This window comes from Rosa rugosa, chromosome 7 (assembly GCF_958449725.1).
Source record: "Rosa rugosa chromosome 7, drRosRugo1.1, whole genome shotgun sequence".
Lineage (NCBI taxonomy): Eukaryota > Viridiplantae > Streptophyta > Magnoliopsida > Rosales > Rosaceae > Rosa > Rosa rugosa.
The window spans coordinates 30,375,042-30,401,662 of record NC_084826.1 but is presented as its reverse complement, the minus strand read 5'-3'; the positions used below and the strand labels follow the sequence as shown (position 1 = coordinate 30,401,662).

General features: G+C 37.6%; 2 protein-coding genes and 2 long non-coding RNA genes across 8 annotated transcripts; 2 read left to right on the top strand and 2 right to left on the bottom strand.

The window, feature by feature from the left end:
• The first annotated feature begins 11,342 nt into the window (after positions 1 to 11,342).
• Positions 11,343 to 23,460, top strand: LOC133722164 (glutathione S-transferase F11-like). The gene is made up of 3 exons (XM_062148985.1): positions 11,343 to 11,628; positions 11,712 to 11,760; positions 22,849 to 23,460. The coding sequence occupies exons 1-3, from the start codon at positions 11,482 to 11,484 to the stop codon at positions 23,295 to 23,297; spliced, it is 645 nt and encodes a 214-aa protein (XP_062004969.1). The 5' UTR covers positions 11,343 to 11,481; the 3' UTR covers positions 23,298 to 23,460.
• On the top strand, positions 11,772 to 14,822 carry LOC133722165 (uncharacterized). 5 transcript variants are annotated; one of them, XR_009852511.1, is made up of 6 exons: positions 11,772 to 12,357; positions 12,466 to 12,563; positions 13,418 to 13,518; positions 13,614 to 13,705; positions 13,824 to 13,893; positions 14,489 to 14,822. It is a non-coding gene; the product is annotated as an uncharacterized LOC133722165 (long non-coding RNA). The 5 variants fall into 5 exon arrangements; XR_009852512.1 differs by having other exon boundaries at positions 13,418 to 13,531; XR_009852510.1 differs by having other exon boundaries at positions 13,418 to 13,705.
• LOC133722166 (uncharacterized) lies at positions 16,682 to 18,865 on the bottom strand. Its single transcript, XR_009852515.1, has 4 exons — positions 17,829 to 18,865; positions 17,294 to 17,412; positions 17,093 to 17,194; positions 16,682 to 16,980 (listed from the first exon to the last, which is right to left on the bottom strand). It is a non-coding gene; the product is annotated as an uncharacterized LOC133722166 (long non-coding RNA).
• Positions 23,461 to 23,589: 129 nt separating the features above from the next.
• LOC133722163 (F-box protein CPR1-like) lies at positions 23,590 to 26,183 on the bottom strand. The gene has a single exon (XM_062148984.1). It carries the CDS (start codon positions 25,478 to 25,480, stop codon positions 24,242 to 24,244), a length of 1,239 nt encoding a protein of 412 aa, XP_062004968.1. The 5' UTR covers positions 25,481 to 26,183; the 3' UTR covers positions 23,590 to 24,241.
• Between the last annotated feature and the right edge of the window lie 438 nt (positions 26,184 to 26,621).

Here is a 26,621-nt window from a genome sequence, read left to right as displayed (position 1 = left end):
ATTGAGCGACGACCCTTGTCTGTATAGATGTCGAGATCGCCATCAACCTTGTCCATCATAGACGAAATATTCCTATCCCCATCGCTTCCAAGAACGAAGCAATCCGACACCAAACTGTTATCATGAGGAATAAGAACCTGAGACGATGCCGGAATCATCACCCGCCCAACAACCACGACGGCCAAAGCAATGAACAGCCAAAGGCCCAGAGATAGGGGAAAACGTCGACGAACCCCGCCGCTGCTACCCTCACGCCAACCAGGAAAAAGGGACCAGAGCCCCGTCCACCCAGTCGCAGATACACCACCATCCATAGTGATGAGATTTTGTCGAAAACGGCAGCCTTCGAGTAAACCCTAGCAAAGCTAGGTCAGTCTATTTCTGTCTCTTTCTTTGCTCAGTATGAGTTGTCAATTCTCAAAAGGTTTATTATTTTTGGCCAATAATGAAAAATTATTAAGCAAACCTAAAGCTAGGCCTACAAAACATGCTACCATGAAAAAGCCCAACAAAAAACCCAAATCGTTGAAGGATATCAGGATTATGTGTGTGTCTTACTAAAATAGGATTACTTTCTATTGTTGTAATATGATAAGATTGTTCTAGATTCCTAGTTCTAATTAGAATAGGATTCCTTGTACACCAAGATTATGTACTTGTATCATCTATATATAGAGGCTCCTATGATCAATGAAAGACACAACTATTCTCCAATTCTCTCAACAATAAAGGAGGCTCCTACACATCTATATATTGGGTTTCTTGGGAGAAGCTTTGTTGCCCTAAAAATGAAGGAGGCTTGGGTTTTCGGAACATGTATCATTTTAATCTGGCACTCTTGGCCAAACAAGGTTGGCGGTTGATTCAAAATCCAAACTCTATTATTGCAAGACTTCTTAAAGCCAAATATTTTCCTAATTGCTCTTTTATGGAGGCTGAAGTCAAGGGGGGTGACTCCTACACCTGGAGAAGCATCATATCGTGGAGGGAAGTGTTGAAGAAAGGACTACGATTTCAGGTGGGTGATGGAAGTGGTATTTCGGTTTGGAAGGATCCCTAGATAGCGTTACCACTTTCTTTCAAACCTTTTTCTCCCATAATGGAAGGGACGGAGGACTTTATGGTGGCAGACCTCATAGATAGGGAGAATGGAGAATGGTTACTAGACTTGTTGGATGAACTTTTCACAAATGGGGAGGTTGAGAATATTGCTTCTATTCCATTAAGTCTCTGGGGCGCGGAAGACAGATTAATTTGGCATTTTGACAGGAGAGGTATTTACAATGTTAAAAGTGGCTACTATGTGTTTAACAAGGCACAAACTGCTTTGGAAAAGGCTACTTCTTCTATGGCCGTGGAGGGTGGAGCTTGGCGGCTGTATTGGCAGATGATATGGGGAGCTAATGTGCCTCCAAAGGTGAGAGTTTTTATGTGGAGGCTACTCAAAGAGATTTTGCCAACTAAGAGTGCTCTGGCTAAGAAGAAGATCCATATGCATGATTTACGTTGCATGTTCTGCATGGGGGATGTCGAAACAGGTACCCATCTTTTTAAAAATTGCCCTGCTTTACTTTGTTTTTGGTTATATGGGCCCTTGAAGTTGAATGCCTTGGAGCACCCAGCCACATGCATTAAAGAGTGGACGTTGGACATGCTAGATGAGTTGACCAATGATCATAGAGACTTCTTCTTGGTGGGCTTGTGGGAAATATGGAGGGAAAGAAATAAAATGGTCTGGAATGATGCTGCGTTCCAGCCTATGTTTCTAATTGATTGGGCTGTTCATTTTTTGAATGATTACCAGAAATATCATCCTAAAGCTGTGAAGAAAAAGAAGAGGCCTTTAACCAAATGGCAATGGCCACCTAGTGGTAGGTTGAAAATCAATGTGGATGGGGCTTTTAGAGTGGATAATGGTTGTGGAGGCATTGGTGTAGTGGTCAGGAACGACGCTGGTATGGGTATTGCTGCTCTGGCTAGACCTTTTCTACATGCTCACTCAGTCCTAAATATGGAAGCTGAGGCATGTAGAGCGGGTCTTCTACTTGGTATTCACCAAGGTTGGTCTGAAATTGACATTGAAAGCGACTCTGCCATTCTGATTGCTGCGCTCAATAGTTCGAAGCAGGATTTCTCTGAGGTAAGTCGGATTTTAGATGATTGTAAAGATTATTTTAATGCTTTTCAGTCAGTTAGAATTCATCATATTTACCGTGAAGCAAATGGTGTTGCTGATAGACTTGCGCACCTTGCTAGTTTGTTTGCTATTGATGATGTTTGGTTAGATGAGACTCCTGCTATTATTCAGGATGTTCTCTATGAGGATTATTGTAAGTGTTTTCCTGTAGCACGGGGTTCAGGTTTTATGTCCCCCCCCCCCCCCCCCGTTGCAAAATCATACTATTAATATAATAAATGAAACCGGGCGTGGGGCTGAGCCTCCCAGCTAGGCTGGGTTCCAAACCCCTTTAAAAAAAAAAACACGTTATCAGTACGAGCCCTAACCCTGAATCAAAAGCCAAAAACTCTCTTCTTGCTGTGAAACCCTAGAACGCCCTACCCTAAGACCACCTCCTGCGCGCCACCATCTCTACGCACTGCTTTGGGAAGAAAACTACAAAGCTACAAGGAAAAGAAGAACAAGAAAATCAAGAATCAAGAAAGCACCAAGTTTTAAATTAAAGTTCCTGCTTTCTGAATTTTAATTTTATTTTCTTTTCTTCGGGGACTTCCAAAATCCATTCTTCTACATCCCACCTTTCTTGTAACGTGGGTTCGATTATCAAAGCGGAATCGTGGGGAGTTCATGCTATATACGAACTTAGAGTGTTCGCAAACTACAGACTAAGAGCGTTCGTGAGCATCAAAATATTACGGACCAAGAGCGTTCGTAAGCTACCGATTAAAAGCGTTTGTAAGCATCAAAATTTGACCATTTAAACATCATTGTTTCGGTCTAATCCAAATTTCTTGGAAAAACGATTTCTTGGTAGCAAAGAGGCTCAAAAATCCTTAATTAGTTGTTGTAGAAGTATTATACTCCGAAACTAATTTATTTTCCAAGAATATATGTAATGGCATTTTGCCTTAAACTATTGTCAATAAAGACATTGGTCATAACTCTTTCACAACTAGGCCCATCCAATTAAGTGTGATGTCTAGGGAAATAGTTGAGATAAGTGGTACTTAAGTGAGCTTCGCTCCACTGACATCTCCTCTTACTTTCCTAGTCATGCTTAATTGGAGTTACTGAAAGGATTGAGTAATGACCATTAGTCGAGTATTGATTATAATTATTTTGGATTAGAAATTTTGATGTAATCGTTGGCTATTATTAATAAAGTGTCGATTCTTTTAATTTGAGCTTTATTTACATAGGTATGTTTTCGGAGAGCTAGAATGTCTCGCGGATAGTGTTACTACGCACACCATACCTTGACATAGGCAATTGTTCCTTGATATGATGCCTACTCGATCTTCAATGACTACGATGGCAAGGTCATCTAAATTGATTCATGGTCGAGAACCAACTAAATTTCTGTTGCCAAACGACACATTGATTAATGTCACTTAAGCTCTCTACGCTCCTGTGGCCAGAAGATTCCTTTTGAGCTTTAAAGATATAAGAGCCAATGGTTTTCATGTGGAAACGCATAGTAAGAATGGACATAAGTTCCTTTGCATCACCTCTAACGACTGCGGACGAAAATGAGTATTAGAGAAGCTTATGTGTTGCTCTAGTGGGTTATATGTAACCACTATTTGAGTAATTGAGTCCAACGACGTCATAATAGATGACCTTTGGGACACTGACACATATAGGCTTTGGCATGACCAATTGGGACATCCAAGTCATGATATGATGATCCGTATATTAAAGACTTCACACGGACATCCTTTCTTCAGAACAAAGAGAAGTAAAAATCAAAAATTGATTCAAGGAGAGAAAAGCACCGCCGTTGAGCCTCGGGGTGCCGCTACTGTGCAACAACAACCGGCTAACGCCAACGCCGCCTAGCTACTCCCTGCGGCCTAAGCATGGCTTGACGCCAAAGTTGCTTCCTTGACTCTTCTCTCTACTTCTCAAGTCAATTGTGACATTGTGGCTTAACCAAAATTCTCATTGGTTGCTTCTAAGGCCCATTTTTTTGTTCTGCAAGCTTGCTCTTTAGCAAAATTAGGATTGAGACCATCCTATGCAAAGGACACTAAAGAAAATATTCCATTCTTGCAAAGAATCCAAGGGGATTCTACGGACCGAGTCAACCAACTTGCAGATCGTTTAGATGTTTTATGGTGTTTGTTTATGTGATGCTGGTCATGTGTCGTGCTATCGTCCACTTGTAATGCTGCTTATGATAAATTCCTGACACTATTTATATGGCTACGGGCTCACTACTCAGATCATCCCATTCAGTCAATTCGACTTGATAATGCTGGAGAGTTTACATCGAAAACTTTCGATGACTATTGCATATCATTGAGGATTAATATTGGACATCATATCCCCATGTACACACCCAAATGGTGTCGCAGAAAGCCACCATTAAATGACTACGATGGTAGCCTAGATATTGGTAATGTGCAGTTATGCACCAATATTTCCACTTGGGGTCATGCAATATCGCGTGCAGCTATGCTCATTCGTCTAAGGCCCATCGCCACTTACCTTTCTTTGTGTTATAACTAGTGACTGGGTGTGAGTCTGATATCTTGTACTTATGCATATTTGAGTTCGCGATTTACGTGCCAATCGCGTAGCCACAACGCATCAAAATGGGTCATTAGCTAGCAATGAATGCATACATATTTGTGTGTGATATAAATCTCCAACTATAAGTCCGCCATGTAGAACCCTTGACAGACGATTTCTTTACCTCTAGATTTGCGGATTGTCACTTTGATGAGACGGTCTTCCCGTTGTTAGGGGGAGATTAGAACGTCAACGTTCAACAGGAACGACAAGAATTGTCGTGGTTTGTCCCCACTATGTCTCATCTTGATCTCCTAAAAGTGTCAAAATCATATATACATGCTGCAAACATGCCTGCAAGGATTGGTGTCCCCTCAAGAGAACATGGCGCCACCCAGAGCTGGGCACGGCGCCGCCATCATGGATGGTGGCATGGTGACGCCACAAGGTACGTAGCATAATGGCGCACAGGCTGTGGGTTTCGCTAGAGAGCATAGGAGACCCATAGGTTCGATGGATTCTGGCCCTAGGAAGAGAGCGAGTTTTGCACAATCTGATCCATTGATCATTGATACTCAAAATCCATCTCATGAGAATATTCTATATTGTGGTTATGTCCAAGAGACATCGTTGGGGGACGCCTCAATGTTAGAACCAATTCCTGAGAATATAGAGATCTTTACAAACTACACTACCATACATGAGGACGTGGGATTATTGAGACCAATGATATCGAACCTTGCTCCGTTGAAGAATGGCAACGTAGAGAAAATTGACCTAAATGGAAAAATGCGATCCAGGTTGAATTGGATTCACTAACGAAGAGGAAGAATTTTGGGCCTGAGATGCCGACACCTCCTAACACCAACCTGTTGACATTAATATGTCTTCGTTAGAAAGCGTGATGAGAAAAAAGAGATTATAGACTCATCTCATGGCGCAAGGCTTCTCACAAACGCCCTGGAATCGACTACGAGGAGACATATCCTCCCGTAATGGATGTCATTACACTCTACTATCTTGTCAGTTTGGTAGTTTCCAAATAACTGAACATGCATCTTACGAATGTGGTCATTATGTATCTTTATAGGGATCTAAATACGAAAAAATATATGAAGGTCCCTGATAGACTTCATTTACCCAAATCAAGTGGCTTTAGACCACGGAGCGCGTTTGCAATGAGGATGCAATAATCCCTAAGTGACTACTTGATTGAGAAGGGATATGATGAACTATGCCCGCGCATCTTCATGACAAGTTCCGGATTTGCAATTGTCGTGGTTTATGTTGATGAACATAATTGGAACCCTTGATGAGTTAAGGGAAACCGTTAAATTGCTGAACACCTGAAATCCCAGTTTGAGATGAAGAACCTTGGGAGAACACGGTTTTGTCTAGATTTAGAACTTGAATACCGTGTCAATAGATGCTTAGGCATTTTGATAAAGTCAAGAAGCACTCCCATGGTCGTCTGTAGTCTTGACCCTAAGAGGGATCCGTTTAGTCCCAGAGATGATGATGAAGATTGTTAATAGCAGAAGTGCTTACCTGAGTACAATAGATGCATTATTGTACTTAACACAATACAAGATCGGACACCTCATTTGTTATGAACTTGTTGGCTACATATGGCCCTGCGCCAACACGACTCCATTGGACTGGTATAAAGACAATCTTTCAATACTTAAAGGGTACAATCCCGGTCACCCTCATGTGTCGTTTAACCTTCCATTTCTTGCTTGTTTTGTGACTTGTTGGACGGTAATGAAGAAGTGTTGCCCAAACGCTAGAAAGCTGAGACACGGGGTTGCGTTTGAGTTCCCAAGCGTTGATAGATTGGGACACGGGGTGGATCGTTCGTCCCTAGGCGTTGAAAGACCGAGACATGTGATGGCTTCTTCATCAGATAGATATGGGCTTGTTCTATCCCTACAGATAGAAAATAAAGGACGAAAGAATATGATCGGACTCCATTGGCCAAAAGGCCGTCGTCACCGCTGCAGTACACGACATTGCCGCCGCCACCAAGGTGACCGGCGTCCTCCCTCCCTTCTTCACAATGATGACGTTTTGATGGGTTTTGCTGATGCAGGGTACCTCTCTGACCCTCACAAAGGTCGTTCCCAAACTGGTTATGTCTTTACCATGAGAAGCACCGCGATATCTTGGAGGTCTACAAAACAGACCATTGTCGCTACTTCTTCGAATCATGCAGAGATTATTGCTCTACATGAAATTGTGCGTGAATAATATGGCTAAGGTCTATAATTAGACATATTCGAGAAACTTGTGGTTTGAAGTCTACCACAGATGAACCTACATACATTTATGAGGATAATGCAACTTGCATTGAATAAATGAAGCAAAGTTTCATCAAGAGCGACAACACCAAGCATATATCGCCTAAGTTTTCTACAATTAGCAACAACAAACATTTCTAAAGATTGAAGTGAATCAAATCTGATCAGAGGATAATGTAGCGAACTTATTCACTAAGTCATTACCTAAATCCACTTTCGAGAAACATGTGCAAAGTATCGGAATGAGGAAATTATCCGAAGCCCCATGATTGAAGTAATCAGGGGGAGATGTTGACGTCAGGGGGAGGTATGATGTCTACATGTTTGATCTCGAAGAGTGAATGGCGTATTGTACTCTTTTTCTCCTCCTCGAGGTTGTTTTTGTCCCACAAGATTTTTATTACTCAAGCAAGGTTTTTAACGAGGCAACATTTGAAGCGCCATGGTGTCACGATGACATCACGTTTAGACGACACAAGGGAGAGTGTTGAAGAATATCAGGATTATGTGTGTCTTACCAAAATAGGATTACTTTCTATTGTTGTAATAGAAGAAGATTGTTCTAGAGTCCTAGTTCTAATTAGAATAGGATTCCTTGTACACCAAGATTATGTACTTGTATCCTCTATATATAGAGGCTCCTATTATCAACGAAAGACACAACTATTCTCCCAATTCTCTTTTCCTTAAACACAAATTTCTTTTTGTTTCGGGAATAAAAAAATTTATTACTTCAAAGAAAGATTATATAGGGCCAATGACTCGATGTAGTGTCAAAGTCTCGCAACAACTTAGGAGTACAAGACATACATTTCCCTCAAATCTACTTCGGTTAAAGGCCTATCACTATCGATAATGGACGTGAGCAACGAAGGCACAACATCTGACCATAAAACTCGCCAAACCTCTTGGACTTCAAGCTTGCTATGCCATAAGCAACTCTATTTTGCGACTAATGGCTGATGAAGAGGAAACTAAAAACATAGAGGAAGACGAAATAAAGCAGGAAAATTTAAAAAAAAAAAAAAAAAAAAAAAAAAAAAAAAAATTCTACCTACAAAGATGAAGAGGAAATACTAGAGGAAGATCCTCTCTCTCTCTCTGCCATATATAAATTAATAAATATATATATAATTTGCTGATATACTGATTGTTGCTTCGCATAAAGTTCGAGATGCTATACCTTATACCCACACAGCAATACTGTAGTCTAAATTAATTAACCCTAAATTTGTAAATGCGCGCAAATGCCAAATTATATTATATTCATCCTATATACCACTGAGCATTATCACATAGAAAATTATTTATACTCGTTGCATACAATGGAATGTAACTAAACACAACTACACAAGGCAAAATCACACTACATGATTAGGACTTGTAATAAAGTGATAATGAGAAGCCACATTTTCCTCCAAATGTAGTCAAATAAGCTTTTAACTAATTAACTCTGTCCAACAATTGGCTTGGAAGAGGCCCATTGCACGATTTAGAGCCCAAGCCTATTTAATGTTCTTTTTTTATTTTTATTTTTTTGTTTTATAAGGGCTTCATGGTTCTATATGATATGAAATGCAGAAATTGTATCAAAAATTCTAAATAAACTTAATTGCAGCACTATTTTTGAGCAATTGAAATGAAATTTATGTGATGCATTTGGTTATTTTTTTAAAATACCTAAATTAACGAACGTTTTCTGACGAACTGTTAAATACATGTGGCAAAATTTTCGATTTTCAGTGATATTGTTCTCGAATTGGATGCAAAGAAGAAATAGAGGACTGAATTCCTTAATTATAGAAAAAAAACATTGAACTATCTTTTCACAATTATTTGTATATTTTCCTCATTTCTCAGGAATGTAATTGGGCAATACACTTATCGCACAAACAACGATAAACTTCTCATGAATGTTATCGGGCAACACCCGTATTACACAAAATGCGACTTTGACATTGTCAATGATGCAGATTAAGTGTATATTTCAAGATAGACGTGTCCATACACAAACAGCATGTCGTGGCCACAAGAATGGCCTAAAGGGTGGTGAGGCAAGTAAGGCTTACCCCGGGCATGTGCTAACAGCTAACCCCCAGTTGTGACTTGTCTCTTTTTCTCTCGACAAGACGTACACCAACTTTGGTACGTAACCGGTTTATTTGTTCCATTTTTTTTTTTTTTTGGTTACAACAGGAACATACGAGGGGGAGAAAACCCAGAAACAAAAACAGAAAGAAAAACTGAAAGCAAAGAACAGAAGAAAACCAAAGCTCCGAGAAGACTCAAGGAGGGGGTCCTATTGCATCGAAGAGTAAGATGCGCATTAGGGAGGGAGGGGGCTTGGTTACCCAGTCCGCCGGGAGTTTATTTGTTCCTTTGAACAAAGCATTTGTCATTTTTTGATCACCAACTTCTTTTCTTTCTAGATATCCACACTTACAAGATCTGCTAAAAAAATTGTTGTCTAAATAATCTCACCTCTTTTCATGCTCATAAGATAATGAAGAAATAAATTTAAAAAAAAAAAATTCTTTCATTTTTCATTCTATTTACGATTCACAATTATATCGGTAACGCTAGGAGTAGATGTAACAAATCAAAACTCGGTCTATTATCTAAAACAGCTTGATGCAAGATTCTCAGTGAGTAGACTGTCTACTCATTTCAGGCTCGTACATTTGATATGAAGCACGCAAAAAGCTTAAATATGTGAATGCAACTCCACAGCCTGACCTTTCACTAGTAGGAATAACAATGGGGCGGGTTGGAGATGGGGATCACAATACCATCCCCATCCCCAAGGTCATTCTCCATCCCCATCCCCGCCTCAATACTCAATAAAAATATATTGGGGATTCCCCGTCCTCATCCCCACTGGGGACTAAGCCTCCAAACCCACCCCAAATACCCAATAAGAATTTAATAAATAAAATAATTTTTTTTCTCATATTGTCTTTTCTAAAATCAAAATCTACAACAAATAAAATTAAAACATAATTAAATTCATAAATTATAATTCAGTGAGATAGTGACTGCAAAAATCAAAACACCATTAAAGCGAAAGTGTATTAGTAGTAAATATATATATATATATATATATATATATATATATATATATATATATATATATTTGTGATTTATATTATAAAAATAAATTTATATATATATATAAATTAAATATATGTATATATTAATTATTGGAGCGGGTTTGGGGATGGGGATCACAATATCATCCCCGCCCCATCTCCCACCCCATTCCCAATCTTAGATAACGGGGATTGGGGATCCCCATCCCCATTCCTCATTTGTCCCCAAATTCTCCTCCCATTAGGGGCGGGTATCCAACTGAGCTTCGCCTTGTTGGGGATTTTTGTCATCCCATTCACTAGTCCCACCTCCAAAGACTAGCTTCGGACCTCGTTTAGTAAACTCTATGACTTCAAACCTAAAAATTTCTCAAAATTCGCTTAAGTAATTATTTTGCTATGTTTAAAAATTAAGTACTGCTCAATCCATTACTTCTTAACTAACAGTCTCCTAAAACAATCTATCTATTATATGAAGCAAGAGTCTCGTTCCCCTGGTCAGCTACTGACCAGAGGTCATTTGGTCAGTCACCGTTTGATTGAAATCGGACAGCTGACAGAATTCATATTAGATTTCATCACTTATCTGTCAGCCGTCCGATTTCAATCAGACGGTGACTGACCAAATGATTCATGGTCAGTAGCTGACCAGGGGATCATGGGCGTATGAAGCAAACAATGTCGTTTCCGCATAAAGTTTTGAAAAGGACAATATTAGTCTTGAATATTGACTTATTGACTTATTGTTATATGTCCAAGCAATTACAATCAAACGTACATAACCAAACTTTTGATATTTTCGACTTTGACTTTTAGTGTAATATTGACGTACCAGTCCACTACTGATATATGATATATTAGCTCATTATAGTTGTAGGCTATCCCAAAACCAAACTAAGTAAATTTACCATTGCATGGAAGTAGTATATAGTATATAATAAGCTAGCTAGTCATATAATAAGTAGTATAATTTTTTACTCTTTATCTTGGCCATTCTTAACATGCTAGTCATATTAAAGAAAGCAGAAGTAAAGGAGTAATAATACTAGTCTGTTTTTTCTGTGGCAAGAAAATAATACTATTCCAATTCAGCCCTTGGCATAGGAATATGGCTAGCTCAAACTATTCACGTGGTAGGTGGTAACCCCCGGGTTGTTCATCTAGGTAACAAGGTCCCTTGCATTCAATAACGTACAGTGTCTCCTTAATAGCTGCCACTTGCATGTATCTCTATATAATAAGGAGTGGAGAGTGGAGAGTTGAGAGTATTTCTTAGAGTAAACCCACAAGCTACTGATTTCGTGTCCTCTGATCGTACTTTAGCAGTTTTGTTCAGCTCGCTGGCTAGCTGGTGCACATCGAGAACTAAGAGATCCAGATCGATATCGATATCGCGAAGATGGTAGTGAAAGTTTATGGTCCAGTTAGGGCAGCCTGCCCCCAGAGGGTGATGATTTGTCTTTTGGAGAAAGGAGTTGAGTTTGAGGTTGTGCACGTTGATCTTCAAGCAGGAGAGCAGAAGCAACCTCACATTCTTGCCCGACAGGTAATTATTAACAATCTAGCATATTACATCTCACATACATATCTACATGTACAATATAATATGTTTGACTGTTTCATTTTCAGCCGTTTGGGCAAGTTCCAGCAATTGAAGACGGCAATTTCATGCTTTTTGGTATGAAAAACACACACACACACGACAGCTATAGATTTTGGAGTATCTTTTTGTACTTTTCTTTTGTTATTTTTTGTGTATTTTGGCCCTTTTCGAAATTCATGAAAAAAGTAATGCGTACAAAACATTGAGAAAATGGCGTCAAATATCTATATATTCTTATATGGCAATAATAAAATTAGTTTGCAAGATTACATATAATTAAAGGGAAATGATAGAAAAGGTCACATTAGAGTGTGAAATGATAAAAATGTCACCTAATTTTCCACTTGATAAAAAGGTCCATTATGAATTGTTAATAATACTAATTTAGTCCTTATTAGTAATGAATTAATGTTAAAAAAGGTCAGTTTTAAATTTTTCTGATTCCCATTATGCCCTTAAAGTAAAAAAAATCCTAGAGCTCAAATCTTCTCTCTCTTGTTCTTGGCTATTTCGGAGAGAGACCAAGGGAAGGAGCAAAAAATTTCCTATTCCCGTTGGATTCCGGAATCGGAGGGCGGCGGCGGCTCGATTCCAATGAATGTGCTTTGTTGCAACCGTGATAGTCGGCGCATGTGCTTCTGATTCGTCGCCGATTGCTGATCCCGACTTATGGTATTGGACTTTGAATTTTCTGCTTTTGGATTTTCGATCTGTTTTTGTAGATTGCGTCGACTCTTGCGTGAAATCTTCATAGTTTTTTTTGTCATTTTGTTGGAGTAGGAGTGAATTGTAAGGTTATCTCAATATCTAAGATCTCACACCAATCAGTGGCTACGCCTACTAGCTTGGCCTCGGTGTCCACTATTCCGGCTTGCAAGGTAATTCGTCTATTTTCTTTCACTATTTCGAGTTTAGATCTGCTGGCATACATCAAATGAAAATCTGGCTTACAAATTATGTTGTTTATGTTCTGCACAAGAAACACTTGTAATTTGGATCTAAATGAATAGTCGAAATCTCGGTCCAGGTTAATTAGTTTTCACTATCAGAGAGATTCTAAGGAGTACAATCAAATTTTGCGTTGCACAGCCACCAATTTGGTTGAGTTAATAATTGAATTCCTTTCTTTGTTTGGTCTATTAACGTGAAAACCTGTTCAACTAAAGAGAAAAAAGTTTGAAAACATGGAACACGGAGTGGACTCAGTTGTAAATTAGAGTGATCAATTCATGTTTGCTGGTTAAGAAGTGATCTTTATTAAAATTCATGTTCTTGGAGGGGAAATAGATTTGTGTAATGAAGTACTAGACTTGGTTATCTATTTCCTCACTCTCACGTGTATCTGGTTTCTGTGTTTTTAGTTATTTGGTAAGGTAGTGACATTGCAATAATTTGGTAAGGTAGTGATTGCATGTATGTTCTTGGATGAGAAAATTGACTATGTGAGATATAGTGATTGCAATAATTTGGTAAGGTAGTGTCTCGTTCTTTGCTTTTTCTAATGAGCCATCTTAAGTTATGTTTTGTTGTAGTTCTGAAATTTTACTTTGATAATTTCTCTGTGTTTTTGAAAGAAACATATGCGCCTCTTAATGCCAGAATTTCAAGTGTGCTGTGTAATTAAGTGATGAAAACCGATGAATTAAGTAGATAGAGCTGTGACGTAAGAAACAAGTAGATAAGGTTAAGTATAGACTCATGTGGTGAACTTACAAGGCATGATATTTTCCAGGTCAATCAGTTGGTTCAGGTTGCACAGAAGTGCCAGAGTACGATTGTTGAAAGTGGATCTGATGGGGTTTCTCAGCAGGATCTACAAGCAAATAGTAATTTGTGAGTTTTTGAGGTGATCAACCAGTTTGGTATTCAATTTTAATGTCTCCTCATAAAGAAGTAGGGCTTCACCGATGTTGTTTGTTTCCTTCAAGGTTCTGCCAGCTGGGCGGTAGCTCGCAAAGAGTTTGGAGTTGCAGTCGCTGAATGACTTGGCTTTTCTAAAAGATATGTGAGGTGTTTGCAGGTATATTTTATTGCATTCATGGACGTGATCGTTGAGTTAGATAATGTTCAGTTTTTATGTCATGTATATCTTTATACTTGAATTTTATTTAAGTTGCTAACTTTCTAACTTTTAACAGATATCAGAGGTTGTGAACAACATGAAAGATTTGATCGAATTCTGCCAGGAAAACAAAGTTGGCCCAATTGGTATTTTCCTGTTTTTCATTCCTCTTTCCATTTTGTAGTTCTCTGCTGCTGCTTTGCATGGAGTTGAGCATATTGTTAGTAATTTCTTGTTCAATTAGTTGTATATTTGTATTCCGGCACCATCTTAGACAGATTCTTGAACAAACCATTATATGGTTTTGCCCCTGATATCCGCTTGGTATTGCTTGTAGCTTTAATTTACTCATTCTATGAGTTAACTATCTTCTGGTGAAGTAGTTGTAGTGTTCAATTTGGAGCTAATAGGCATGCTTCTTGAGTATTATGTTTAATTAAGTTAATGGAGGTTTTGGACATGGTGGATCTAGAGTTGATTGGAATCAGCTTGTTGTCGTCTTCACATCTTTCTTGTAGGAAGTAATGTTGCTCTTGTTTCTTGTATTTGATATATAATGCGGTGAAGTTGGTATTTGGCTACTTATTTCTTGCTCTCATTGATTCTTTCTCACTTCCTTCCTCCCTCTTTGTTGTGCCAAACTTTTTGTGAGCTCCTGTGTTTTGCTTGTTGCTTGTTTCAGTTGTTGATTCTATTTCTTTATATTGATTTCTTTGATTGACTTTCTGCTGAAAATTGCAGAGGGCTTGCAGGTTCATCCTCGACATGCGAATGCAACCAAGCTTCAGATGCAAAGGATGCACGAAATGGAGCAGTTAGCAAGTGTTCAGGGCATGCCAACTGATAGGAACACATTGAATAAGCTAATGGTAATAACAACCATCACATGGCCAGGGGAGGAGCTTTGAGTGGCTCTGCACAAGCAGCTTTAGCGCTGACCAATTACCAAAATCTGCTGATGAAGCAGAACTCGATGAATTGAAATGCAAATTCTCTTTTTTTATTCTTAAATGAGGAGCGATTCTTAAACGAGCTCTCATCTCAAGATTATATGAGAATTTCACTTTTTTTTATTTTTTTATTCTTCTAGTTTCTTCGAGTTGCTTCGTAACTAGAGACTTGGTCACGCTAATGACTTCACTAGCCAGTGACTTGATCAGTGACCTGTGTATAATAATGACATGGTCAGTGACATGCAATGTGATTTGGCCAGTAACTTGGTCAGTGACATGTGTATAACAGTGACATGCAATATGACCTGGCCAGTGACTTGGCAAATAACATGTGACTGACAGTGACTTTAACAGTTACGTGATCAGTGACATGGTCATGACTGTGATATGTAACTGACCAAGTAACTGATCATGTAACTGACCAAGTAACTGATCATGTAACTGACCATGTCACTTACAATGTATGTAACTGACCAAGTAATTGAACATGTAACTTGAACAGTGACTTGCATGGGCAGTGACTTTGCTAGTGACTTGAGGTTAACAGTGACTTGAACAACGATTGACAGTGACATGTTTATGACTATGACTTGGCCAATGACTTGAGGTTAACAATAATTTGGGTAGTGATCTCACTAACTAGGGACTTGGTTTGGCTTGGCTAAAGATTGACAGTGACTTAGCCACTGACTTGGCCAGAAATTGATACAGACACATGGACAGTAACATATACATTTATGTGGAGATAATGAATGTGTGTAATGCTGTTTAGGTTGTATGCTTTATTAAAATGGAAGTGTTGCTAGTTCAAATACATACTTTATAGGATCATATAATGAAACTGGTCAGTGTGGTCACTGGCCATGTCGCTATACAAGTCATTGGCCAGAGAAGTCACTGGAAAAGGCTAACTCCTTGGCAACGTGTGTTAACCTCATGTCACAGATTATGTAACTGATCATGTAACTTACAATGTATGTAACTGAACATGTAACTTACAATGTATGTAACTGAACATGTAACTTACAATGTATGTAACTGAACATGTAACTAACCATGATCAAAATTACTTTCACAGGTAAATTGGTTCAATTCTTGCTCCTCACCCAGATTCCTCTCGAGGAGATTTCTACTCACCTAGAATTACCTCGAGAGGATTATTCCTCACCCATATTGGTTTTGAGGTGATTTCTCCACACACCCATATTAGCCTTGAGAGGATTTCTTCTCACACATATTCGTCTTTAGGGAATTACTTTACTCCTCACCCAAATTTTCTTTAAGAGGATATCTCCTCACCTAGATTTCCCTTGAGGAGATTACTCCTCACCCATATTAGCTTTGAGAGGATTTATTCTCACACAAATTAGCCTTTAGGGAATTACTTTACTCTTCACCCAAATTTTCTTTAAGGGGATATCTCCTCACCCAGATTTCCCTTGAGGAGATTACTCCTCACCCATATTAGCCTTGAGAGGATTTCTTCTCACACAGATTAGCCTTTAGGGAATTATTTTACTCCTCACTCAAATTTTCCTTGAGGCCGGGGATATCTCATCATCTAGATTTTCTTAAGGAGATTACTCCTCACTCATATTGGTCTTGAGGGGATATCTCCTCATCCAGATTTCCCTTGAGGAGATTACTATGAATATATGCAATATGACTTGGCCAGTAACTTGATCAGTGACAAGTGTATAACAGTGACATGGTCAATGATGCAATGTGACTTGGCCAGTGACTTGTATTACAGTGAAATGCAATGTGACCTAACCAGTGACATGAATATAACAGTAACTTGACAAGTGATATGCAATTGCCAATGACATGTTCAGTGACTTGTCTACTGACTTGTGATCAACCTTGGACATGGTCAGTGACATTGACTTGTTGAATTCAAAAGATGCCAAAAATTAGAATGTGCTGTAAAAGATCTATATAAGTAATGTTTTATTAAGGAAAACTAAACATAACAGTGACATCATAAAAATATACAAAAAGCTAATTTATTTAATAAACTGGAGTTTACAATTCACCAGTGACTTGCATCCTAAGCCCTAGGCAAATTTCTAAAACTCTAAATCTGCAGAGATCCAATTGTACCTATGTTCCGCAAATATCTTGATTATATGAGCTTTATATTGCAAAATATCCTTGCTGAGTTTCTTCTGAATCCCCTCCTCTTTTGAAAGTTTCTCCATATAGTTCACCTCTGTCTTGGAAAAATCAAGTGCCGGTTGTGATATTTCAAGCCCTTCCTTTCGAACAATGGACACATACCTAGAAGTGTTGTAGAAGAAGAACAATTTAGAGTTTGAGCAACAGAGTTTTACAGTAGTTCAAATGCAAGCAAGCATCCTAAATTTGCTAAAAGGAAATGCAGCTACAGTACCGTTGAGGATTGAAATTGTCAACTCCAAGGTCCTCATCCTGTAGAAGAATGCGACTATATTGATAAACTATATCAGGATGTAAGAAACGCTTTGCGAACCACCTAGGCATCAAGAAAGCTATCACTCAGAAACGCATCTAAAATAAGCCAACTTCTAATACAAATGAAATGATTGAAGGCATGAAGATAAGTCCTGTGTACCATTTTGTTTGATTGACTGCAGACACATAAATGACAAGATCATTCCATTAAAATTGCTTCCCCTCATCAACGTTACCATCATAATGAAAAAGCATCACAACAAAACCACTTGACAAAAACTGCATTATGGTGTATAAGATCAAACACAAAGCCAATTCAATAGAATGTCAATGCAATATAATCTATTAAATATCACATTCCAACTATGAAAAAGGCATGAAACATCAAATATCATAATTATAAACATTTCAAATCAGCAACAGTAGTTCATTAGTTCAAGAACCTGGAAACTTTGAAACGTTCTTTATGAGTTTTCATGCCAAATCCAATGAGTCTAGAAGAAAAACGTACAAACACCTCATAAACACAAACCATATGATCCTATGCGCAAATGACACCTCATTTACAACTAGATTTCTGAAAGAACTACTCAAATCAATACAGGACCTAGTATACCATTCAATTACAAACTTAAAATAAGTGCAAGCAGAAGAAATTCAAATTAACATTTAGATCACATTAAAGGAGTCTTCACCTCATTAAGAATCTACTCTCTAAGCATGCTGCGCTTCACCCCAGTAAAGTCCCTTCAAATCCTTTTTAGCGCGCCGTGCCTCATGTCTTTCCTTCTTGATAGCCGCCTCACTCAGATATATATTCAAGTTATCATCAAAGAACCAATAGAAATTTACCAACACAACTACAAAACAGAAATTACAATTCCTGGAATTATCAAATGCCAAAATCAGTAGCTATGAGATATTTGAATACAAGTTATATGCTCCCAGTTTGAATAATTACTTCATTTCTACAACTTCATCGAGTGCTAGCAGCTATAGATAATACTTACTAAAAGCATTTGGGAAAAATAGACCAAATCTAAAAGCACTAAACTAATATCATTATGCAATGTAAGAAATCCATGCTGTCGTTGCCATATAAAGCAAGGCCTATTTTGGGTCACAAGCTTCACCAAAAATAGAAAGCCAGAAAGCCTAGCCTCGATCTTCTATACAAAGCATAGGGTATAGCTTCATAAGCTTTAGATGATAAAGTCATGAAGTGCCTCATAATTAAAGCTGGGCAGTAATTTATGATTATCTCTATAGAAAAAGCCAAACTTTACAGAGAGACATAATAATCAAATAAACAACATGCATGTTCAGAATGCAGCCAAGAAGTGAAAAAGAAGGGCTAGTATTTAGAATTAGAAGCAAACTGAATTGGATAGATTGATTGATTGGTGATGAAGGAGAGTAGTGACCTGGCGGGATTTTGCAGTAATCGAAGTCGGTCCACGACGTCTTGTTGAAGAGCTTGTGGGACGGCCAACTAGGGTTGGGGAACATGGCCGAGATAGAGGAACTGAGGAAGTGAGTAGAAAATGCATCAATATCATACCCAGTGATATTGAATATAGCAATGCGAAGCAGGTTCCTCGTCTAACATTCAGTCATTCACAGCAAATACTATAGTATTCAGACTCCAAATTCACATAACTATTGCTACTTTCCTCATCTCAATCATACAAACTAAACGCCTAGCAATCAATCATGATAATCCAGGGTGTCTTCAACCACAATTCAATTGAATTAGCAATCACTCAACTACGAATAACAACTAAGATTTCCATGACCAAGATCTACATGCGAGAGATCGTTACTTACCAGAAGAAGCCCTCTAACCAAAACGGTTTGCTTCAGAACCGGCATGATCTTCATGATTCTCTCAGGCCCAGCACCGCGGCGCCTACCGCCGCGACCACAGTCACCTCCGAACCTGTGGCAGAAGCCTCCACGCTCAACATCGGCGCCGCCTCCTCTTTCAACCATGAAGTCGAGGAAGACACCAGCTTGGATGGAACATACGACGTCGTTTACCGAGCAGGATGGAGTTGTTGCCTCTCGGAACTTCCATCTAGCTCCGCCATTGTTTGCCACGGCCGCTGTCGTTGTCGTCGACGAAGGTCTCAAGGAAGAAGAAACCATGGATTTCGGAGCTTCACGAACGAACAGATAATCCAGATGCAGAGAATTTGAGAGAGAGAGAGAGAGAGAGAGAGAGAGAGAGAGATTTTGGTAGGGGTCGAGTGTTCGAATGGACAAGGGTTAGATGAGCTCCAGTAACGGGAGGGAGGGAGACTAAGAGCTGCCAGTGGCAGTTTTCGTAATTGTTGTTATTTTTAGTGTTAGATTGATAAGGAGTGACCTAAAGTATCATGAGGACATTTGTGTTATCTGAATTATCATAACACACTTTAAAATGACCTCTTTTATCATTGTCCCTATAATTAATACTAAAAAAGGAATAATCATCAACGACATACTAAATTATTGTTAATATCGTTGTCTACATCAAAAACAACTTGTTTTGTGTCTAAGAATTCATTGACGTGGCTGTATACAGAATCTTGTGGGAGTCATTTCTATGCTATAGATGGTTGGTAAAAGAGTGTTTCTATTGAGACATTCAAATCCGCTCACTTGACCTCACTCTATTTTAATTTATTAAATGATATCTATAGTCTACTATAAAATGACTATTAAGGACAATAATTATTTCCAAAAAAAATATTATTTTTTATTTTCTCTAGACTTTCTAATTCAATAATATCATATTGCATTCTTTATTATTTTCCTTCTCTATTTTCATTTTCCAATTTCACTGCATACTCATTAAAACATTAAAACATTCACACACACACACACATATGTATATATATATAAAATAAGCATTAAAACTATGATTAAGATCTTGTGACATAAAAATATATGATATACATGTTGACGCATTTTGGTGAGGGACAACAAATTGAATCCTATTGTGACCTAAATCTAAGTCTATCCATTATATTTACAAAAAAAAAAGGGAGCTAGCAATTAAAAATAAATAAAAAATAATATTTAAATAAATAATTGTCAGGTATAGAAAATAGAGAAAAACATGATTAATCTTTTTTTTTTCTTTTGCACAGCTAAAAGAGAAAAACCATAGAATAGTTGATGTTATTTTCTTGCTGATTTTTTTTAGGGTGAGGCTATTGCCACCCTATAATTTTCTTTGTTCACCCTACTTGCTCATTACACCCTACATTTTAATTTCAATTATTAGATTTACTTATCTAACCCATTTCTCTTTCCAGGAATATCCTCCATCATATGACATATCAAATTAAAAAAGAAATTTTGTTTAACGAAAATTTCTCATTTAATTTATATCAATTAAAAAGACGTACTAACTAATAAAATCATGATTTGATTTACTTCTATTTTTTTCTTTTTTCCATTCAGTTTCAATGTTCGTTTATTTCAATCCATATTAAAAAAAATTAGTAAGTGCTACTATGAGCAATGAAGAAAAGATTGATTTTTTTTTTTCATGTTTTAAATTTTTAACTTTCGGTGTTTATAAAGGTATTACAAAGATTTTGATGAAGTTAACACTAATGGTTTTGTGAATTGAATAACGAATTAACAATGAGGACGCAACAAAAAGAAAAAAAAGAAAATTGTAATAAATTGAAATTTGGATGGAGAAGATGAATATGTTATCAGAAGAGAAATTAAGTAGTTTTGTATTTAATTAGTTATGTATTTAGTTTTCCTTAAAGATTTAAATTATAGAAAATTAGTGTACTTATTAGTCATTTTGTATTTGGGTAATTCAAATATTTGTAGGGTGAACAAAGAAAATTGTAGGATGGCGCTATTGCCTTTTTTTTTTTTTTTTTTTTTTTGAATGCCCTTTTTTTTATTGGTTAAGAGATTTATGTTGTCTAATTAAGAAATAGACATGTAGTTAAGATTTATAGAGGAATTAAATCATTGAAATGACTAAGGGCTTGTCCGGTAACGTTTTTAAAAATGATTTTTCAAAAACCGATTTTGAAAATAAAAACGAGAAAACAAGATTGGATTTTTGAGATCCGAAAATGTGTCCGGTAGTTTATTCTAAAAACAATTTAAAGACCTTCATATAATAGACCAAACAAATGCAAGAGCGACGTGAGAATATGGAAGAAGAGAGCACGTTCTTTTTTTTCTTTGTTTTGGAAAATATATCTCCGTGTTTTCTAAAATATGAGAATGAAAATGTGAAAACGTCTATTTGTCGTTTTCCTGTTTTACGAGTAAAATAAAAAATTATTTTCAATTTTTATTTTCTGCATTTTTGAAAACAGACCAATGAACGCATTTTCAAGCAATTTTCATTTTATAAAATGAAAAAGATGACTTGAAAACGTTACCGAACGTCACCTGAGTTTTTTTATTTTAAAGGTAATAGCTTGATTTGCAAATTATATAAGTGAGATTATTTAAGGAACTTTAGCGAGATTTTGTGAGTAAATTTAGTATTTGAAAATTTGATAGGAGGTAAAGTGAGTAAATTTAAAGATGAGAAATTTTAAATACACACCCCTAATCACTTAATACACATCCCTATTATTTTATATTTCAAATTAGATTTTGTAGGTAGGTTAAATGACCAAAAAAGACATCCATGCATTAGAAGAAGAAAAAAATAGTCATATTTTCCTTATATTATTCTATTTATGTATAAATAGTTAGATAAACACAACAAATTTCTATACATGGCCTCCCAATTTAATACAAGAATAAAGTTAGAAACTATCTAATTTAAATTTTCCTTAAATAAATTGTAATTAGATGAGGTTAGAGACCATAATATTTAGAATTTCAAAATCAATGGCATTAAATATTTTTAAAACATATCGCTTTACTCCCATTTTTTAGTTAATTTACTTTTTTTCTAAGAGTTATGATTAATCAATTTATTTTCTAATATAAAACATCACAGGTGAAAAAACTTTGTAATTGTTAATTTGTTTGGCCCCTCTAATGACAACTATTTAGTTCCGCCACTATGGAGAAGCTACTGGTATAGTTTTGGTTGAATGTTCAACTCATAATTTTATACTTGATTAACATGATGTTTGGTGGATGAGAGCTCAAATAACACAAAGCCTATTTATATGCATCTATTTAAAGGGAACAATAATAAATCTTTATGGATTTCTCAATAACTAACACAAGTAATAAATGTCAATATACTAGAATATACGAATCATATTAAATAGTAACCTTAATATAGTCAAAAAGTAGGATATTTCATGATTTTTGAGATTAAGGGTATTTTAGGTACTTTGGGTTGTGTATTTAGTAAATTATTAGAATGAGAAATTAAATGGGTGGTGTATTAAGTATGGAGTGTGTATTAAGTAATTAGGGGTGTGTATTTAAAACTTCTCTTTAAAGATTCCAATAGAAAAACTCTTGGTAAAATCTGTAAATGTACGTATCAAGAGACTAACTAGGTACTAGTCTAGTAATATTATTTTTCTACATGTTGGAAGAGGTTCAAAGTTCGCACCATTAGCCTATAAAATGGTTATAAAGTTTATCAAAATCTAATAACTTTTGGAAAGAGGCGAGAAGTTAGGGAGAACTTAATGGAAGGCATCACAATTCTTTCTTGTTGCTTATTAATTTTTCTTTGCCCTCATTTAACTGGATCTGGGGCTCGCTCTGTTACAGAATCTAGAGCTATCGTGAGGTACTATGCAGCCAAGTACGCAGACCGTGGCCCTAACCTGTTGGGAACAACACTGGAGGAGAAGGCTCTGGTGGATCAATGGCTCGAAGTCGAATCACACAACTTCAACGACTTGGTTTATGCTGTGGTGCTTCAACTTGTGGTCCTTCCCAGCATGGGCGAAACTAGCGACTTGGCATTGGTGCGCGCTTGTGAAGAAAAACTGAAAAAGGTATTCGATGTGTATGAGGAGAGACTATCCAAGAGCACCTATCTGGCCGGAAGCTCCTTCACTTTGGCTGATCTGAGCCATCTTCCAGCGATTCGGTTTCTGATGGACGAGGTCAAAATGGGACATTTGGTCACGGAGAGGAAGAATGTGAATGCTTGGTGGGAAAAAATTTCGAACAGGCCTGCGTGGAAGAAACTCATGAAGCTTGCTCAATACTAGCTAGCTAGCTGCTGCCTGCTGATCGATCACATGATCATATCACACCCAGCATGTGTGAAAGAAAAAACCAACCATGTGTGCAATAATTAAGTAGGATAATGTGTTTTGTGAGTCTCTTCATGAAATAATAAAAAATGAAAAAGAAGAATAAGAATTTTTCATATTTCTCTTCTTTGGGTACTTTGCTTTTATCAATAATTATTAGTTTGAGCTGAAATATGTTGCTGAAGCTATTGTTCCCAAGAGTTGAATGTTTGATCAAGTTCCGTTTGTTCTTTTGAGACTTCAGAGACTTCTAGATGAAGTATATATGTACCAACACCCCTATCCCAGTATCCCATTCCCCATTTCAATCAAGTGATGAAATAGGTAAGGGATACAAGTAGAAAGCTGCACCATACATATTGTATGCACCCTACAGCTCAGGGAGGGGTCAGAAATTCATGTGGGCATTCTATAATAAAAGGCATAAAGCTGATAACATTATACATTAGCTGAGAGATGTCATAGAAGAAATGATGTGGTTATGAGAATATGAATAAGAGTAATTGATCACAATAGACTTTTAGCAAATAGTCTACAATGTGAATTCACAATAGCTCAGTAAAATCATTATCAGTTTCAGCAGTATATAAAGCCAAAGCTCTTCTTACAACAGCATCTCTCTATAAGCATCAACTAGAAACTCCCTGTGACTCGGTTGAATTTCCAGTCGGATGTCTATGCAGCAGAGGAACAAATGAAACCAAATATGGACCGGCAAAATAGAAAACCATATGAACTACATAGACAGTCTACAAAGCGAATTCACAATTAGCTCAGTAAAAGTAGACTGGCTTCACAAGTATCAGTGTTTAACACCAATAAGGAAGAAGTTCGGATCAAAGATATATTTTCCAACTACACTTTTCAAAACAATGCAACCCAATTAAACCCATGATAACTCAGATTTCATCGAGTAGAACCAGACTCTCTCTATAAGCATCAACGTACCACGGTCTGTGACTTATTTGAGTTATAACAGTCTGAATGCGGTTCAGCAGAGGAACATATTGAACCAACAGGGGTAAGTCTTGATTCTCAGTGATAACCATATAAGCAACATTGCCATTTGTGCTAAATCCCAATGGCCATGCTATAGATGCATGTGGTGGAAGATGAATCCTGCCGATTTTTTCCTCAGTATCCTCTTTCAGAACCCATATGTCACAGTAGTGATGGCCGCCTCGCTGTATTACTTGGAACAAACAGAGTGATTTCTTCGACACTTGCACACTATTTTCATGCAGCGCTCGCAAACACTCTGGATGCAACACTTGCAAACAAATTGGACGCATCACCGGTTGCAGCTGATCATAAGGAAGCGTCCTCTTTCCAAGAACTGAAGTGTGCATATTAAAAGAAATGAGGGACATGTTAGGACGCTGCATTAAATGCCAATATATAACTCCATCCAAGCATGTACATCCTTCCATAAACCAAGCATCAACCTCACGGGGATCTACAACATTCTCTACTGGTGTCCAAGAATTCAACTTGAGACTGTAAACCTCAGCATGAAAGAAACTTGTATTGGGGTGTACAAACCTCACAACCTGATAGTCATCCTTCCCAGAATGGAACCCAAAGCCGAGAGTAACTAAACCTGTGGCTATCTGAGAAGTAATGGAGGTGCCTTGAGGAAGCTCAAATTCACTTCGAGGAAGTTGCTTGAATTTTCTGAGTGATGGATTGTACAGATATAAAGGAGAGTCCAAGTCCAGAGAGAATAAAGAGATGCAAAGCAATCCATTGCAAGAACCATAAACAGTGAAACCATATTCGTACAGAGGAAGGTCATGGAGCTGCATCTGCATGGGAATATCTATGGACCTAGGAAGCCCTGAATTCTCATCATAGGTAAATGTTCTAGCAGAATAAATGGAGAAGCCCCTTTGTTGACCTCCAATTCTATTGCGAACAAGTAGATAATCAGGAGCATTTTTCATGGTATTCTTTTCGTGATGGAATCTTCTGAACTCATGGCCCCTAATTAAAGCCTTGTAAGATTTGCAAACTGTTGTTAACTGCAAAAGATATTTCATGGGCACTCTTGCAAAGATTTCAAACAATATGTCAGGGGTCAAGTCTTTGATCTCAGTGGGGGGTCTTCTTCTTCTTCTATATTGCTTGAGGGGAACCATGTTGACTGACTCAACAGAAATGGAAACCGATACTTTATTCTTAACAAGAATATGAGAATTCCAAATTGACAATCCCAGATAGCACTAGCAGTACTATAAGTAAAAACCCAGAAATATCTTTGCCAAATTCTTAGACAATGCAGCTAAGCAACACGATGAGATATCTGACAAGTAATTCACAGCCAACCCCAGAAATTGAAATCAAGCAGATACGGGAAAAGCCAAGATACCTTCAACTCGCCTCGATCAAGTTGACGTCCCATCTTCAAAGACCCATAAACCCATTTCTTGGACTCACACGGCTGCCGCATCCCAGTGTTCTCCAATGGCGGCTTCGTGGTGGTGGTGGTCGTCGACAATGGCTCTTGATCTTCTTGGCGGTTTTCTTTGGGAGGAAATTTCAGTTCTTTTGGTTTTGCTTTTCTGTTTGCCTGAAAAAGAGTGAGCGTTTGCTTCTTTATATACTTCGTTGTTTGCTCACACTGAAAGCGGTGTCGTATCGCTTGAAAGTACGGGAGATGATTCAAGAATGTGACACCTGGCTTCTCCTCTTTCTTGCAAGAAATTTTAGTTACTTTTTGTAATTGAATTTTACTCTCGTCAATTGAGTTTCTAACAAATAATTTGCATAATGCACTGTGAACTTTCTAATTTCTTCCAATACAATATTCCTCTGGTCGTTAATTTACGATGATTTCATACAATTTCATTGTTATATTGGCCTAAATATTAATCTTATCGGGTGTATTATAAAATTAGAATCAAGTAAGATACATTTAATTACCGAAAAATAGTTATTGCAAAAAACAGAGCCGCCTCCTCTCTAGGGTTAGGGTTTTCTGCGGTGCTTCTGTGCAAACATCAACAATGTCTTCTGTTGATGCCATGGCTGCTCGACTGGCTTCATCTCTTGCGATTGCTGAGGGAAGGAAGCAGGTTGATCTGCGACCAAAACAAGGAAAGGGTCTGCGGCAGGCAGACGTGTTTATGGTGGGCAAGCTGCTCACTGCTCGAGAGTACAATAATCGATCTTTTCTGGGGATGTTCCGGAATGCCTGGCGGGTGCATGGATCACTCCGTGTAGAGGAGGCGGAGGGACTGAGGGTTCTGTTCACCCTCTCTGACGCTACCGATCGGGATC